Source organism: Haemorhous mexicanus, chromosome 30, assembly GCF_027477595.1.
Source record: "Haemorhous mexicanus isolate bHaeMex1 chromosome 30, bHaeMex1.pri, whole genome shotgun sequence".
Taxonomy (NCBI): Eukaryota; Metazoa; Chordata; class Aves; order Passeriformes; family Fringillidae; genus Haemorhous; species Haemorhous mexicanus.
This window is the reverse complement of record NC_082370.1, coordinates 1,546,981-1,559,561: the sequence shown is the minus strand read 5'-3', so window position 1 is coordinate 1,559,561 and position 12,581 is coordinate 1,546,981. Positions and strand designations below refer to the sequence as shown.

Genomic DNA, 12,581 nt, shown 5'->3' with positions numbered 1-12,581 from the left:
CCCACGGGCGAGGGTCCCGTGGTGAATTCCTGCTCCGGAGCAAGCAGCTCCTCGCCCTGCTCTGGAAAACTCCACATCCCCACGAATGCCAGCCCCACGCTCGGCTCACACCGGCCCGGGTGGGTGTCTGCCCCCCGAGGGTGACAGTGACGCGGGAGTGGCACCTGCTTCCTACTGGGAATTCAGCTGGCTCCTGCCCGCTCTGGGCGGCTGGGGCTGTGGGTGCAGCCCAAACCCTCGCGGTGGGTTTTAGGCTGGGTTTAAAGCCCCTGAGTAGTGGGGACCTGCCGCTAAACCAGGCTGGTGAGAGCGGGACAGCTCAGGCACTGACAGCGGTTTGATTGGGAACGGCCTTAAGCCAAAATAAACCGAGGCAGACTCCGGCTGGCACGGCAGCGGCCGCATGGGGGTTGGACTGGCTTAGTTACAGCTGAGCTTAATGGGTCAGAGCATCCCGAGCCGAGCTCTTCACCCAACGGGAGGAGGGGGGGAAACAGAGAGTCTCACCTGGGATGGCTCCGGATGGTTTTAAATTACAGCCCAGGCTGGATGGAGTCTGCAGGGGAGAGGTTTCACTCTTTTTTTCGTCATCCCACACACCTGCCTCGTGTGAACCCCGTCCTGATCCAGGTGTTTCCGTGACCTGGATCATCACTGCTGGCATTCCGTGCCCATGGATCTTCCCCCTGTCCTGCTCAGGTGAGACCCCACCTGCGGTGCTGGCTCCAGGTCCAGGGAGCACGGGAAGGACGTGGAGCTGCTGGAAGAGCTGCAGAGGAGGTCACGGAGCTGCTCCCGAGGCTGGAGCCCCTCTGCTCTGGAGCCAGGCTGGGAGAGCTGGGGGGGCTCACCTGGAGAGGAGAAGGCTCCAGGGAGAGCTCAGAGCCCCTTGCAGGGCCTGAAGAGGCTCCAGGAGAGCTGCAGAGGGACTGGGGACAAGGGATGGAGGGACAGGACACAGGGAATGGCTCCCATGCCAGAGGACAGGGGTGGGTGGGATATTGGGAAGGAATTTCTGGCTGTGAGGGTGGTAAGGGGCTGGGATGGAATCCCCAGAGCAGCTGTGGCTGCCCCTGGATCCCTGGCAGTGCCCAAGGCCAGGATGGACGGGGCTTGGAGCACCTTGGGACAGTGGGAGGTGCCCCTGCCCGTGGCAGGGGGTGGCACTGGGTGAGCTTTAAGGTCTCTCCCCAGCCAAACCATTCCAGAATTCCATGAAATGCTGCCGTCCCTCCTCAATCCCAAGTGTCCCACACCAGCGTTGCCCCATCCCCCCTCACCTCCCAGCATCCCGTGCAGGGGTTGTGACAAACAGTGACATTATTTAACCGTGTCCCACCCTGCCCAGTTCCCGTGACACCCACCCAAGTGCTGGCGAGGAACCGAGAGCCTCCAGCTCCCAGCCCGACCCTCCCTCGGGGGTTTGTGATGCTGAGAGCAGCCACACCCCATCCCCAAAACCCCGCTGGCCCCCATGGGACCGGGACCCTGTCCCCCTGTCCCCCTGGGTGCTGTCACCTGACGGGCGACTTCTCCCCGCTCCTCTCGGTCTTGTGACCGAGCGGGCCCTGATTCGTGTGCCGGGAACTCTGCAGGTGCTCCGGGCTGCACATCCTGGGGGACCCCCGGGCTTCGAAAAGGGGAACTCGTCAGGGTTTCTCACCTAATTAACGACAGCTTAATTGTACTTACAGAGAAGGGAACGCGAGCCCAGTTTTCGTGCCTCGTGGCCAGGCTGATGGCTGCTCGCTCCCTAAAATTCACTTGAGCTGAGCCTTGAAGGCTGGGGGACATCACGAGCTGCTCCTGTTCGGTGTCTCAGGAGCCCTGGAAAGCTCCACACGGGGCACGGTTCTGCGTTTCAGGCTTTTAACTCCGGGGAGGGAGAGAGGGATCATCTGTAATGATGGCGATGATCACCAGCATTGTCACCTCATCCCGGATTACAAAGGATGCTCAGGCACGGAGCCCGAGGCACAAACCAGAACGCGGAGCTTTTCCTCCGCAGCCCTTGGATTTGCTGCAGATGCAGATCTGGGGCTGGGAAGGTCACGGAGTCGTAAACAGAGTGTGGCTGGTGGGGACCTGAAAGGTCACCGGCCTCCTACCCCCGGGGGACGACTGTGCCAGGGCCACGTGTGTAGGCGGCTGCCTGGATGGTCGACAGCACAAACTTTTCTCGAGCAGCTTGGAGAGGGGAAAAACACACCCCGAGCCACCCAAACCACGGGGTGGGCGTCGCGGGGGTACCTGATCAAGCCGCGGTGGTTACTCAGCGTGTGAGTTTTGTTTTGTTTTGTTTGCAGGCGCTGAGCTGCTGTGGCACTTCAGGGCTGTCCGTTCTCTCTGGCAAACAACAGCTGCCCAGATGTGGCTGTAGCAGCGGCAGTTTGTTCTCTGAGCATTCCATGGCCTGGCATGAAAGATGCTCAGCACTGGCAGGGACGGGATTCAGGGTAATCTGGAATTTCTGGGGGAGGAGAGACTTTGTTGCTGTCGGTCGTGGGAAATCCTCATTTCAGGCCAAACTCTGACTGAGGGAACTTCAGCCAGGAGAAACTGCTGGGCAGCCTTCCTGATCCCAGACCAACACCCTCCTGGCCCGTGTCCTTCCCAACGCTCCTGCCTCACCTTGGTTTTCCTGATTTGCCTGTGAAAACTCCACACCCTCCTCCTCCTCCGGAAATATTTGGAAACACTCACACTGAAATATGCATGGAAAAGGAGATGGGCATTTCCCTAGTGGAAAAGGAGGCTGGCATCTCCCTCTTGGAAGGGAGATGGGCATATTCCTCTTGGAAAGGGAGACTGGCATCTCCCTCCTCCTGGGGGGCAGGAAGGGCCCCACAGGCAGAACTTGCTGCCCTGGGGTGTCCCTAGGTAGATCCCAAAGAATGGATCCCCATAAGCCAAACCCCACGGTGGCTGGTGGGGGCAGCTATGGGAGCTTTGTGGGTGGCTGTGGGAAGCCATTTCCTGCCTCAGTTTCCCCCGTGGCAAGGCAAGGATCAGCCCTGCCTCACCCTGTGTGGCAGCAGGATGAAAATCTTGGGATGGGGAGGAAAAGCCCTTTGGAGCAGAGCCCCAGACATCTTGCTGATCCTGGGAAATGGGTTCTGGGTGGCCAGGCTTGGTTCCTGAAGGGAACAGCCCTGGGAGATGGCTGGAGGCCAGGCATGCACCTGCAGGAGCGTTCGAGGTGCTGGGGGGGGGGGGGGGGGGGGAGACTCTTCCCAAAGAGCATCCCACAGCTTCCCGCTGCTCCTGGGGGTGAGGGACCCCAACCCCACAACTCCGGGGTGGGGGACCCCAACCCCACAACTCCGGGGTGGGGGACTCCAACCCCACAACTCCGGGGTGGGGGACCCCAACCCCACAACTCTGGCTGCTCCCAGGGGTTGGTGGGGGACTCCAGGTTGTGCCAGCAAGGGGCTGCTGAGTGCTCTGGGGCAGCTGGAACCTCTGGGTCGCCCCAGTCTGACACAGGTCTGGTTTTCCAAGCCCTTCCTGTTATTATCCAGCTGGGGAACAATAGCGGCGGCAGCTGGCGTGGTGTGACCTGGAGATAAGGAGACAGCTGATTAACAGGGAAACTACAGAGCAGGCCCAGAGTGAAAGTGGTCCCGAGGGAGCAGCACCAGTGGGAAGGATGGGATTCTAGCCAGGGATCAGGAGCAGAGCGGGCTGCAAACCCAAGGATGATTTTATGGGACCAGCAGCAACCTCGGCGTGGTGGCCCCAGGAAGGAGCCCTGGAGTGGCCCCACGAGGGGTTTGCAGGGGGAGACCACAAAGGCGTTTTTTAACGTGAAACCAAGAAACAGAGGAGGAACTGGACACGGGAATCGCAGCTCCCAGAGCTGTGCCATGACAGCACCCCGGAGACGTGAGCACGGAGAGGAGCAGAGGACGTCAGAACCCCCCAAATCCACCACGTCCAGCGGAAAAAAGGGCTCGGTGTTGTGTCAGCACGGAGGGATGAATCCGGCGCGGTGGGAGGGGCGGGCTGTCCTCCCAGACGGAGAATTCCAAGGGCTGCGTGCCTGGGAAAAAGCGCTGCTCCCGAAGGCTGAGCTACAACCAGCCCAGGAGAAACTGGGGAGAGGCCAAAGGCGAGGGATCTGTGAGCCATTGAAACCAGCCCGGGGGGAATTTGCCATTTCCTAGCAATGAGGAAATGTGAGGTTGGCTGAGGACCCGCGGGGCTGCGGGCAGGGAATGGGAAGCGAGAGCAGCCGGCAAGTGAGGACAGGCCGGGCCGGGGCCGCGGGGCGAGTCCGTCCGTGCTGGCCGGGGAGCAGCAGGGGCGCTGGCAGAGCCGTCCGCCTCTTTCCACCACACCTGGGGATGCAAAGCCCGCCGGGCATCCGCCTCATCCCGCAGCCAGCTGGGGTAAACAGGGCAGTGCCGGGCACCCGAGCACGGCAGCTCCTGGGCTGGGACCACCGTATCGAAAACGCTTTGGTTGGTTTTGTTCTGCCGAGGAGCGTTTTGGGGCAAACCACATCTGAAGGTGCTCGTGGCTCCCGGAGGAGTGGGAGAGGCTGGGAGCTTCCCACAGCCGCGGACAAACCCAGCTCAAACCGACTCGGGGAGCAGCTGAAAGAGGAAACAAAACCTGGGCTGAGTTTCTCCCCGCTGAGCATCCCTTGAATGCTGATCCCGGGATGCCTGGCCGAGCCTCTGGGCACAGCTCAGCTGCTGCTTTCCCTCAGGAACAGCTGGAATTTGCATCCCAGGATGCTGCCAGAGCATGGCTGAATGGTCCAGCCCCAGTGAGAAGGATGGGGGTCCAGGACCCCAAAACCAAACCAGCTCTGGCCCTGGGCCACCAGACAGCCCCACAAAGCTCCTCTGATATTATGCAGCATTTTGGAAACCCAATAACAATTAATTATTGCTAATTAATGAAACCATCACTGCAGGACCAGCCTGCGTGCCCCTTGCTGCCCCCTGGCATGGACACAGAGGTGGGGACACGTCCCTGTCCTCGCCTTTCCTGCCTCACCTATTACTTCAGGAGCCCTAAATTCCTGCCACGGCCCAGCTGCCTCTCCCAGGGCCCGCCCGGTGCTGGCTCCTGGAGCAACAAAGCCCAGCAGCAGCTCCCAGTGCAGGCTCCCACCCCCATCCCCATCCCCGTGGCACGGGAGGACCCCCGGGCCGGGGCTTTGTGAGTCCCCAGCACGAGGATGAAGGCTGGGAGCTCCTCGCTGGATCATCCCGGCGTCGCCCACCCCTGGCTGACGTGCAGAGCCGGGTGCCTCAGCATCCCGTGGGGCTGCTGATGCTCAGCTGGCCGGGGGATTCTCCCACGTCGGCTCCCAAATCGGGCAGCGCCGCTCGTCCCCAGCAGCACGTGGGGATTTGGGGATTATCCCTCCTGACCTATTTCCCGGGGGGTGCAGCCGGGCTTAGCTCAGGGAACGCTTGAGGAGTGCAGAGATCTGCAGATAGAGGAGCTCCGAGGTGTGAGATATCAGAATTAATTCGCAGGTTGATATAGTTATGCGCTTAGATCATCATCAGCTGATCCTGCTAATCCCTTCTTGAGCAAGTCCCTGGCTGAGGGGGAGCTGCTGCCTGGCACTGCCGAGCGAGCTCCTGGCAGCTGCCTTGTCCCTGTGGCATCCCCAGGTGCCACCGAGGCTTTGGGGGTGACAGGGGTGTCCCCCAGTACCTGCCCCGGCCTTAAATCTGCATTTTCCTGAGGTGAGCCCTCTGCATCCAGCCCAGGGCTGCCCCCCTTGAGCCAGGGGCCGAGACTTTCTCCCATTAATTATTTCAGTGATTATTAAAAACAGGTAATTGTTATCCTGTTGGCTTAGGGCTCGTGTTTAGCACGAGCTTCTCCTGGCCTCCAGCCCAGTTTTGGTGAGGAACAGCCCCCATGTGCTGCTGGGTGCTGCTGTTTCTCACCAGGAACACTCAATTTTCACGAGCTCATTGTTAATTTTTAAACTCCAAGTCCTCTTCTCCCTCAGTCACGCCATGGAGTGGGTGGGTTTGCTTCGGGAAGGGGCTGGAATTGCCCAAGCCCAGCTGAGAGCCCCATCCTCGGTGAGCAAAGGGGAGCTGTGTCCATCCCACAGCCATGCCTGGGCTCAGCTCAGCTCACAGCCCCCCAAAATCCCCAGGATTCTGTGTTTCCATGGGTTTGTGGCCTTAGAATGCAGCTGGGCTCTGCAGGGCTGGTGCATCCATGCTGGAATCCCTGGCATGTGCCATTGGTGCTGCAGGTCCCAGCTCACACCCCACACCTGAGCTCACCCAACTCTGTTTTCTCCCAGCCCTTCACACCAAAAACTCATGAAGCCACGACAGTGGAAAGTCGAGGTAACAAATACAAATAAAACTTCCTCTGGAGGCTAAAAATGACACCTAGACAGTGAAAAAAAAACTTCTCTGGGTGACAATAACAGAGCGTGGAGCTATTTCAGTGTTGGGCTGTTCCATTGCAGCACTCGGCGCTGGGGTTGTGGCTGCTCAAAACCAGCCACTTCCCCAGGGACGTGACGTGTTTCCTTTCCATCACAAACTGATTTAGAAGCAAAACTTTCTACATTTAGGCAGCTGAGAGGCTCAGCTTCTCTTTTCTCTCTCGCGCCGATGGTGAGCGAATGGAAGGAGAGATAAAGGGGGTGGGACCAGCCTGAAGTGACTGTACGTGGCTTCCTCCTTGTCAGTTTTTTCCTTCACTCTTTCTAAATAATCGAAAAGTGAACCAGAAAACCACAATTAATATTTTCCACGCCGTGGAGGCCTCGTGTGCATCCCAGTGAGAGTTTGTGGTGCAGGGCTGGCCAGGGCTGCTGCGTTTGCAGCGCTGAGTGCCCCCACAAGGCCGAGGTGCTGTGTCCTGGCAGGGACCATCCCACCACGGGGATACTGCAGCCAGCTGGGCAGATTCCTGATCTGATCATTCCTATCTCCATCCCCATCTCCATCCCCACCTTCATCCTCATCCCTATTGCCATTCTCCATCTCATCCCCATTTCCATTCTCCATCCCCATCCTCATCCCTGTTCCCACTCTCAATCCCTATCCCCATTCTCAATCCCCATCCCATCCCAATTTATCTCCATCCCATTTCCATCCCATTGTATCTCCATCTCCATCCTATCCCCATCCTCATTTCCATTCATGTTCCTCCATCTCCATCTTCATCCCATCCCCAATCTCATCTCCACTCCCCTCTCCTTCTCCATCTTCACCTCACTCCCATCCTTGTTCTCCATCCCATTTCCCACCCATCCCATCCACATCCCCACCTCCATTTCCACTTCCACCCCATCTGTCCCCTCATCCCCATTCTCCATCTCTGCCCCCATTCCCATTCCCATTCCCATTCCCATTCCCATTCCCATTCCCATTCCCATTCCCATTCCCATCCCATTCCCATCCCATCCCATCCCATCCCATCCCATCCCATCCCATCCCATCCCATCCCATCCCATCCCATCCCATCCCATCCCATTCCCATCTCTATTCTCCACCCCATTCTCATTCCATTTCCATTCTCCATCTCTGTCCCCATTCCCATTTCATTCTCCATCCCACCCCATTCTCATTCCATTCTCCATCCTATCCCATTCCAATTTCCAATCTCATTTCATTTCCATTCTCCATCCCATTCCATTCTCCATCCTATCCCATTCCCATTTCCATTCTCCATCCCATCCTATCCCATTCCCATTTCCATTCTCCATCCCATCCCATACCCTTTTCCATTCTCATTCCATTTCCATTCTCCATCTCTGTCCCCATTCCCATTTCATTCTCCATCCCACCCCATTCTCATTCCATCCTCCATCCTATCCCATTCCCTTTTCCATTCTCCATCCCATCCCATTCCCATTCCCATTTCCATTCTCCATCCCATTCCATACCCTTTTCCATTCTCATTCCATTTCCATTCTCCACCCCATGCCCATTCTCCATCTCTGTCCCCATTCCATTCCCATTCCCATCCCATCCCTCCCCACAGGGCTGTGGATCCCTCCGGCTCCCAGCGATCCCAGTCCCAGCTCAGCTCCATTTGTCCCATCCCCAGCTGAGCCCAGGAAGAGCGGTGATCATTTCCTAGAAGGATAAACCCCCAGCTGCCTTTTCTCCACCCAAAATAACCGCGGCAGCCACGAGGAGCAGGGAGGGGAGGCTGCTGCACTTTGGCTGCCGGATGTCAGCCCAGCCCTGACCTCTCATTTACACCGAGCCTCGCTCCCATCTGCCGGGCCAATTACACCCTGCTCTGAGGGCAGGACAGAAAAAGGAGAAATCCAACTTTAGCAGACTTCCATGACATCTCAGTGTCATTTCCTCTGCTGCTAATCTTAGTGCCAGTGGCAGCGGGGTTCGTGTTTTTTTTCCCTGGGTTGTGGTGTTACCCAGCTTCCTTTTTTTGTTCCTTTCCTTCCCGCCGGCTCCTGCAGCTTCACCCAGCCTTGTGTGCCCAGGGCAAGGCTGGATCCTGCTCCTGCACCCTCTTGGACACCCTGGTTCTTCTTGGAGGGGACAGAGCTCTGCAGGAGCCCGGTGTGATTCAGCCCCTCCAAGGCAAAGAGCCACTTCCTGGAGGGAAAGTCCCAGCCAAGTTTAACCCCTCAGTGCAGGACTGAAATCCACACTTAACCCTCCAGTGCAGGACTGAAATCCACATTTAACCCCCCAGTGCAGGACTGAAATCCACATTTAACCCCCCAGTGCAGGACTGAAATCCACATTTAACCCCCCAGTGCAGGACTGAAATCCACGTTTAACACCCCAGTGCAGGACTGAAATCCACATTTAATCCCCCAGTGCAGGACTGAAATCCACGTTTAACACCCCAGGACTGAAATCCATGTTTAACCAACCCCCCAGGCAGGACTGAAATCTGCTCTCACTGCCAGGCACCCAGGAAAGGTGACAGCAGGATGGCACAGAGATGTTTTTTTGGCATCAGGTAGCTCTGTTCCAGAGCCAGGCACTGATGCAAAGCTGAGATGCAGCAACCAGAGCATCACATCCCCTCTGAAGGATCCCAGACCTCCCTGCCCAGCCCTGAGCCGGTCATTCCCTCGTGCCTCAGTTTCCCCTGCCTGCAGAATGTCCTGGGCTCCTGCTCTCCATGGTTTGTTCCAAGGGGAAGATTATTCCTGGCCATGGGCAGGACGGAGGTGGCTTTGTCACAGCGCAGACACCGGGATGTGCTCCAAGGAGGAGCTGCAGGCGGGTGAATCTGAGCCTCGGAGAAAACTGAGTCTTAGATGAAAGCCTAATTAAGGAGCTAATTAAAGGGGAGGTCCGGCTAAGTGGCCAGTAGGCAGAGCTCTGCTGATTTATGCCTTTAATTTTGGTTTTGCTTTCCAAGAGAAACGGGCTGAGGGCAAAGGCAGGGCAGGGCCAGGGCAGTGCCCGGTTCCCACGCGGTGCCACCAAGGGACCCCTGGACAGGCATCACTGTCCCTGTCCCCTCCTGGGTGACCCTGGGGTCACCTAAACGAGGGTCTGGCTGGCCACCCCCTGCTCCCATTGCCCACAGGGGTCTGCTCATCCCATGAAGATCCCAAAATGCCGGACTCACCTGGCACCGCCCCTGCACCACAGAGCCCCGTGTGCTCCATCCAAACTTTATTCAGGAAGCTGCAGGCATCAAACTCAAAGTCCCCAAACTGCCAGGAGGACATGCAGGGGGTCAAGTCAGAAATAGGGTGAAGGGGGGAGAAGGGGAGATGCCGGAATTCCTGGGATAGCCAGGCGAGCTGGGATGTTCCCCAGAGGGAGAGAGAACTTGGCTTTGGGAGGGGAGGGGCTGGGGCTGGTGCTGTGGCTCTGGGCTGGGAGTAGGGTGGATTCATCCTCAGTGGGTCTGGGGTCCCCTCTGCACCGGGCAGAGGTGGCTCTGTGGTGTGGGGATGTGCAGGGCAAGGGAGGGATGGCCGCAGTTAATCCTTGTAGTTTTTGGTGAGGAACTGGGTCGAGGCCACAGGGTGGCCCAGATGAAAATCCTCCACGAAGTCCTTCAAGTCCCAGGTGCCTGGGGAGAGAGGAAAAGGGGATGAGCAGGGCTGGAGGAGGGCTGGAGAGGGGAGCAGCCCTGTGCAGCTGCTGCTCTGCCCCAAACCACATCCTGCACACCCCAGGAGGCCCCAGGGACAGGAGGAGTCACGGGGACCCCAGCTCTGAGCGTCCTGGGGGTACCAGGCTCCTCTCCTGCCCCTGACCTTTGGAGCAAACCTTCCTACGGCTTCCTACGAGCCCACCCCGGGGGTGGCCCGGCTGGAAATCCCCCTGGGGATGTCACAGGAGATCCCCCATCCCCCTCAGTGGCATTCACAGAGCTGCTGCTCCACAGACTGCTGCAGCCCAGGGGGTTCCTCATTCCTGACCCTCCTCCCCCGCTGCCTGCCCTGACCCCGGGATCCCGGAGCTCTGGGGGCAGCTTCTGCCAGGTCCAGCTGTGGTTTTCCCCACGTAGGCAGCAGGGAAACTCTCTCCAGGTTGAAAGGCAGGAGGGATTCCCTCAAACCCGGGCCCTGTGGGGCAGAAATCCCCCTGTGCCCTGCCAGGGTCGGGCACCGAGCCTGCGTCTGGCTGGTGGCTGTAGGAGCATCCTGCCCTGACCAGGGGGCTTTCCCTGGTGCCCAAACAGCTCACGCTGCCCCTCCTTGTGGGCAAAGGGGCCCGTTGTTTATCTGAAACCTGTCCTCTCCTCTTCCTGGCTGCTCTTTAATGTCACGCGGCAGCCTGGCAGCCTTTATCTGCTGCCACATCTCAGCCCCGACCGGAGCACAGCGTCCCCTTTGCTCTTGCAAAAGTGCTGAGCAAAACCTGAGCTGCTGCATCACCTCCGTGGGGTGGTGATGGCGGGGGGAGCTGCTGGAGCTCCCACCTGCTCCCCACCTCGGGCTCGGAGCTCCAAAAAAAGCTCTGGAGATTCTCGCGGTGACGGCAGCGCACCCTGGAGCTGCGGGAGGCCGCGGCCGGGAAGGAGCTCACAGGATGCTCAGGAAGGACCTGCATCCCACATTCCGGCTGGGATGAGGTGTTGGAACGCACCAGGCTGCTGCTGCAGGCTCCCAGGTGTCCCCTGCCACCCTCCGAGGACACAAACCAAGCCGAGAGCGAGGACAGTCCCAACGTCCCGCGCTGGGGTCACCGCCAGCCGGGACACAGAGCCACGAGCCCCCAATTCCACCTCGGCAGGAGGGGCAGCTCCTCTCCTGGGGGTCTCAGCCCAACCCCCTCCGTGCCGGGGGTCCCGATGAAGGTGGCACCAGGGGAAGGAGCCCCGGGGGGGCGGCTCCCGCTGTGCCTGGTGGGTGCCTTTCATCCGGAGGCTTTCAAAGGGCCGGGGAAACCCCCCGGGAGAGCCGCGGGTGCCGCGCGGGGCCGGGGTGAGAGCGAGACGCGGCACCCCCGACTCCCAGGGGTGCCCGAGCTGCCACTGATGTTCGCGGAGCCTCCGGAGAGGAGCGGATGAAAGGAGCCGGGGGAGGCAGAGCCTCTGCGGGGCTGCAGGGCCGGGGTTTTTCCTGACCTACTTTCCTACCTGCCCTGGCACCGCTGGTGCCCGGCCCGTCGGGCCAGGGAAAGCCCCGGGGCAGCCGCGGGTGTGGCCGGGGGGGGATGCACCTGGGGGTTCCAGATTTGGGGAGCCGGGTCCCCCTACACCAAATCCAACCCCTCGGGCTCATCCCCAGAGCGGGTGCCCCATCCCGGCGTGACCAACTCCCTGTGCCAGCCGTCCCAAGTCACCCCAGCTGGCTCCCGAGGCTGGGGACTGTGAGTCACTGGGATCACGGAGCCGGGAAAGGAGCAGGGGGCCGGCCGGGGAGCCGAGGTCGCGGTGCCACCGTCCCCTCTCCCTGCCGCAACAATACGGCGTTTCATCCGTGGCTTGGTCCGTTTTCAAGCTCATTTCCCAAAGGATTAAATCATCCCACTTGGCTCTTATCTGCACACCCGCCGGAGGAAGAGGAGTGCCCGCTGACACCCACACGTGCGCGGCCGCCTGAGCCCGGAGCGCCCGATGGGGAAACTGAGGCACGAGGCAACCGCTGGGCTCGGGGAGCTCGGCATCCCCGTGATCCCGCAGGTTTCCCAGCGCTGCCCTTGTCTCCTGCCCACCCCCCAAACGCCGGTCCCCTCCTCCCCCGGCCCCCCGGCTGTAATTTATCAGCCTCATCAGCGGCGACGTTCTCCTGATGGGAGCCCTGATGCTTCCCTGCCAAGATTAATGATGTCCCAGCGGAGGTGGGCGGGAGGCCGGCAGCTGCTTTGGTCACCATTAAGTGACACCCGGGGACTCGGGCCGGCACCGTGCTCTCCCCGCAGCCCTTTGCCGCCTCCCGTCCCGGCCGCAGCCTTTCCCTCCCCGCCGGGGCCCAGTCCAACCCGATTTTCCAGCTGGGTGGATCGGATTGGAGGCGCACAAGGTCGGCTCATGAGTCAATGCCGCGGCCCCGATCCGGAGCTGGAGCTGGAGCTGGAGAGGGATGGAGCCACAGGCTCAGCCCCGTCCCTGCTCCCCAAAGGACTTGTTGCTTCCCAGAGGCAAAATTTCTGGGAGGAAAAAAAATTCCATTCCTGGTTGTAAAA

The 12,581-nt window shown here is 59.8% G+C and overlaps 1 protein-coding gene across 1 annotated transcript in view; it reads right to left on the bottom strand.

Annotated features, from left to right (window-relative positions):
* Window positions 1-9,596: 9,596 nt before the first annotated feature.
* The window catches only part of PEBP4 (phosphatidylethanolamine binding protein 4), a 78,621-nt gene continuing 75,636 nt past the window's right edge, over window positions 9,597-12,581 (bottom strand). Inside the window, exon 7 of the mRNA XM_059870659.1 lies at window positions 9,597-10,017. Coding sequence (XP_059726642.1) covers window positions 9,926-10,017 — 92 coding nt within the window. The 3' untranslated portion in view covers window positions 9,597-9,925. The remainder of the gene's footprint in view (window positions 10,018-12,581) is intronic.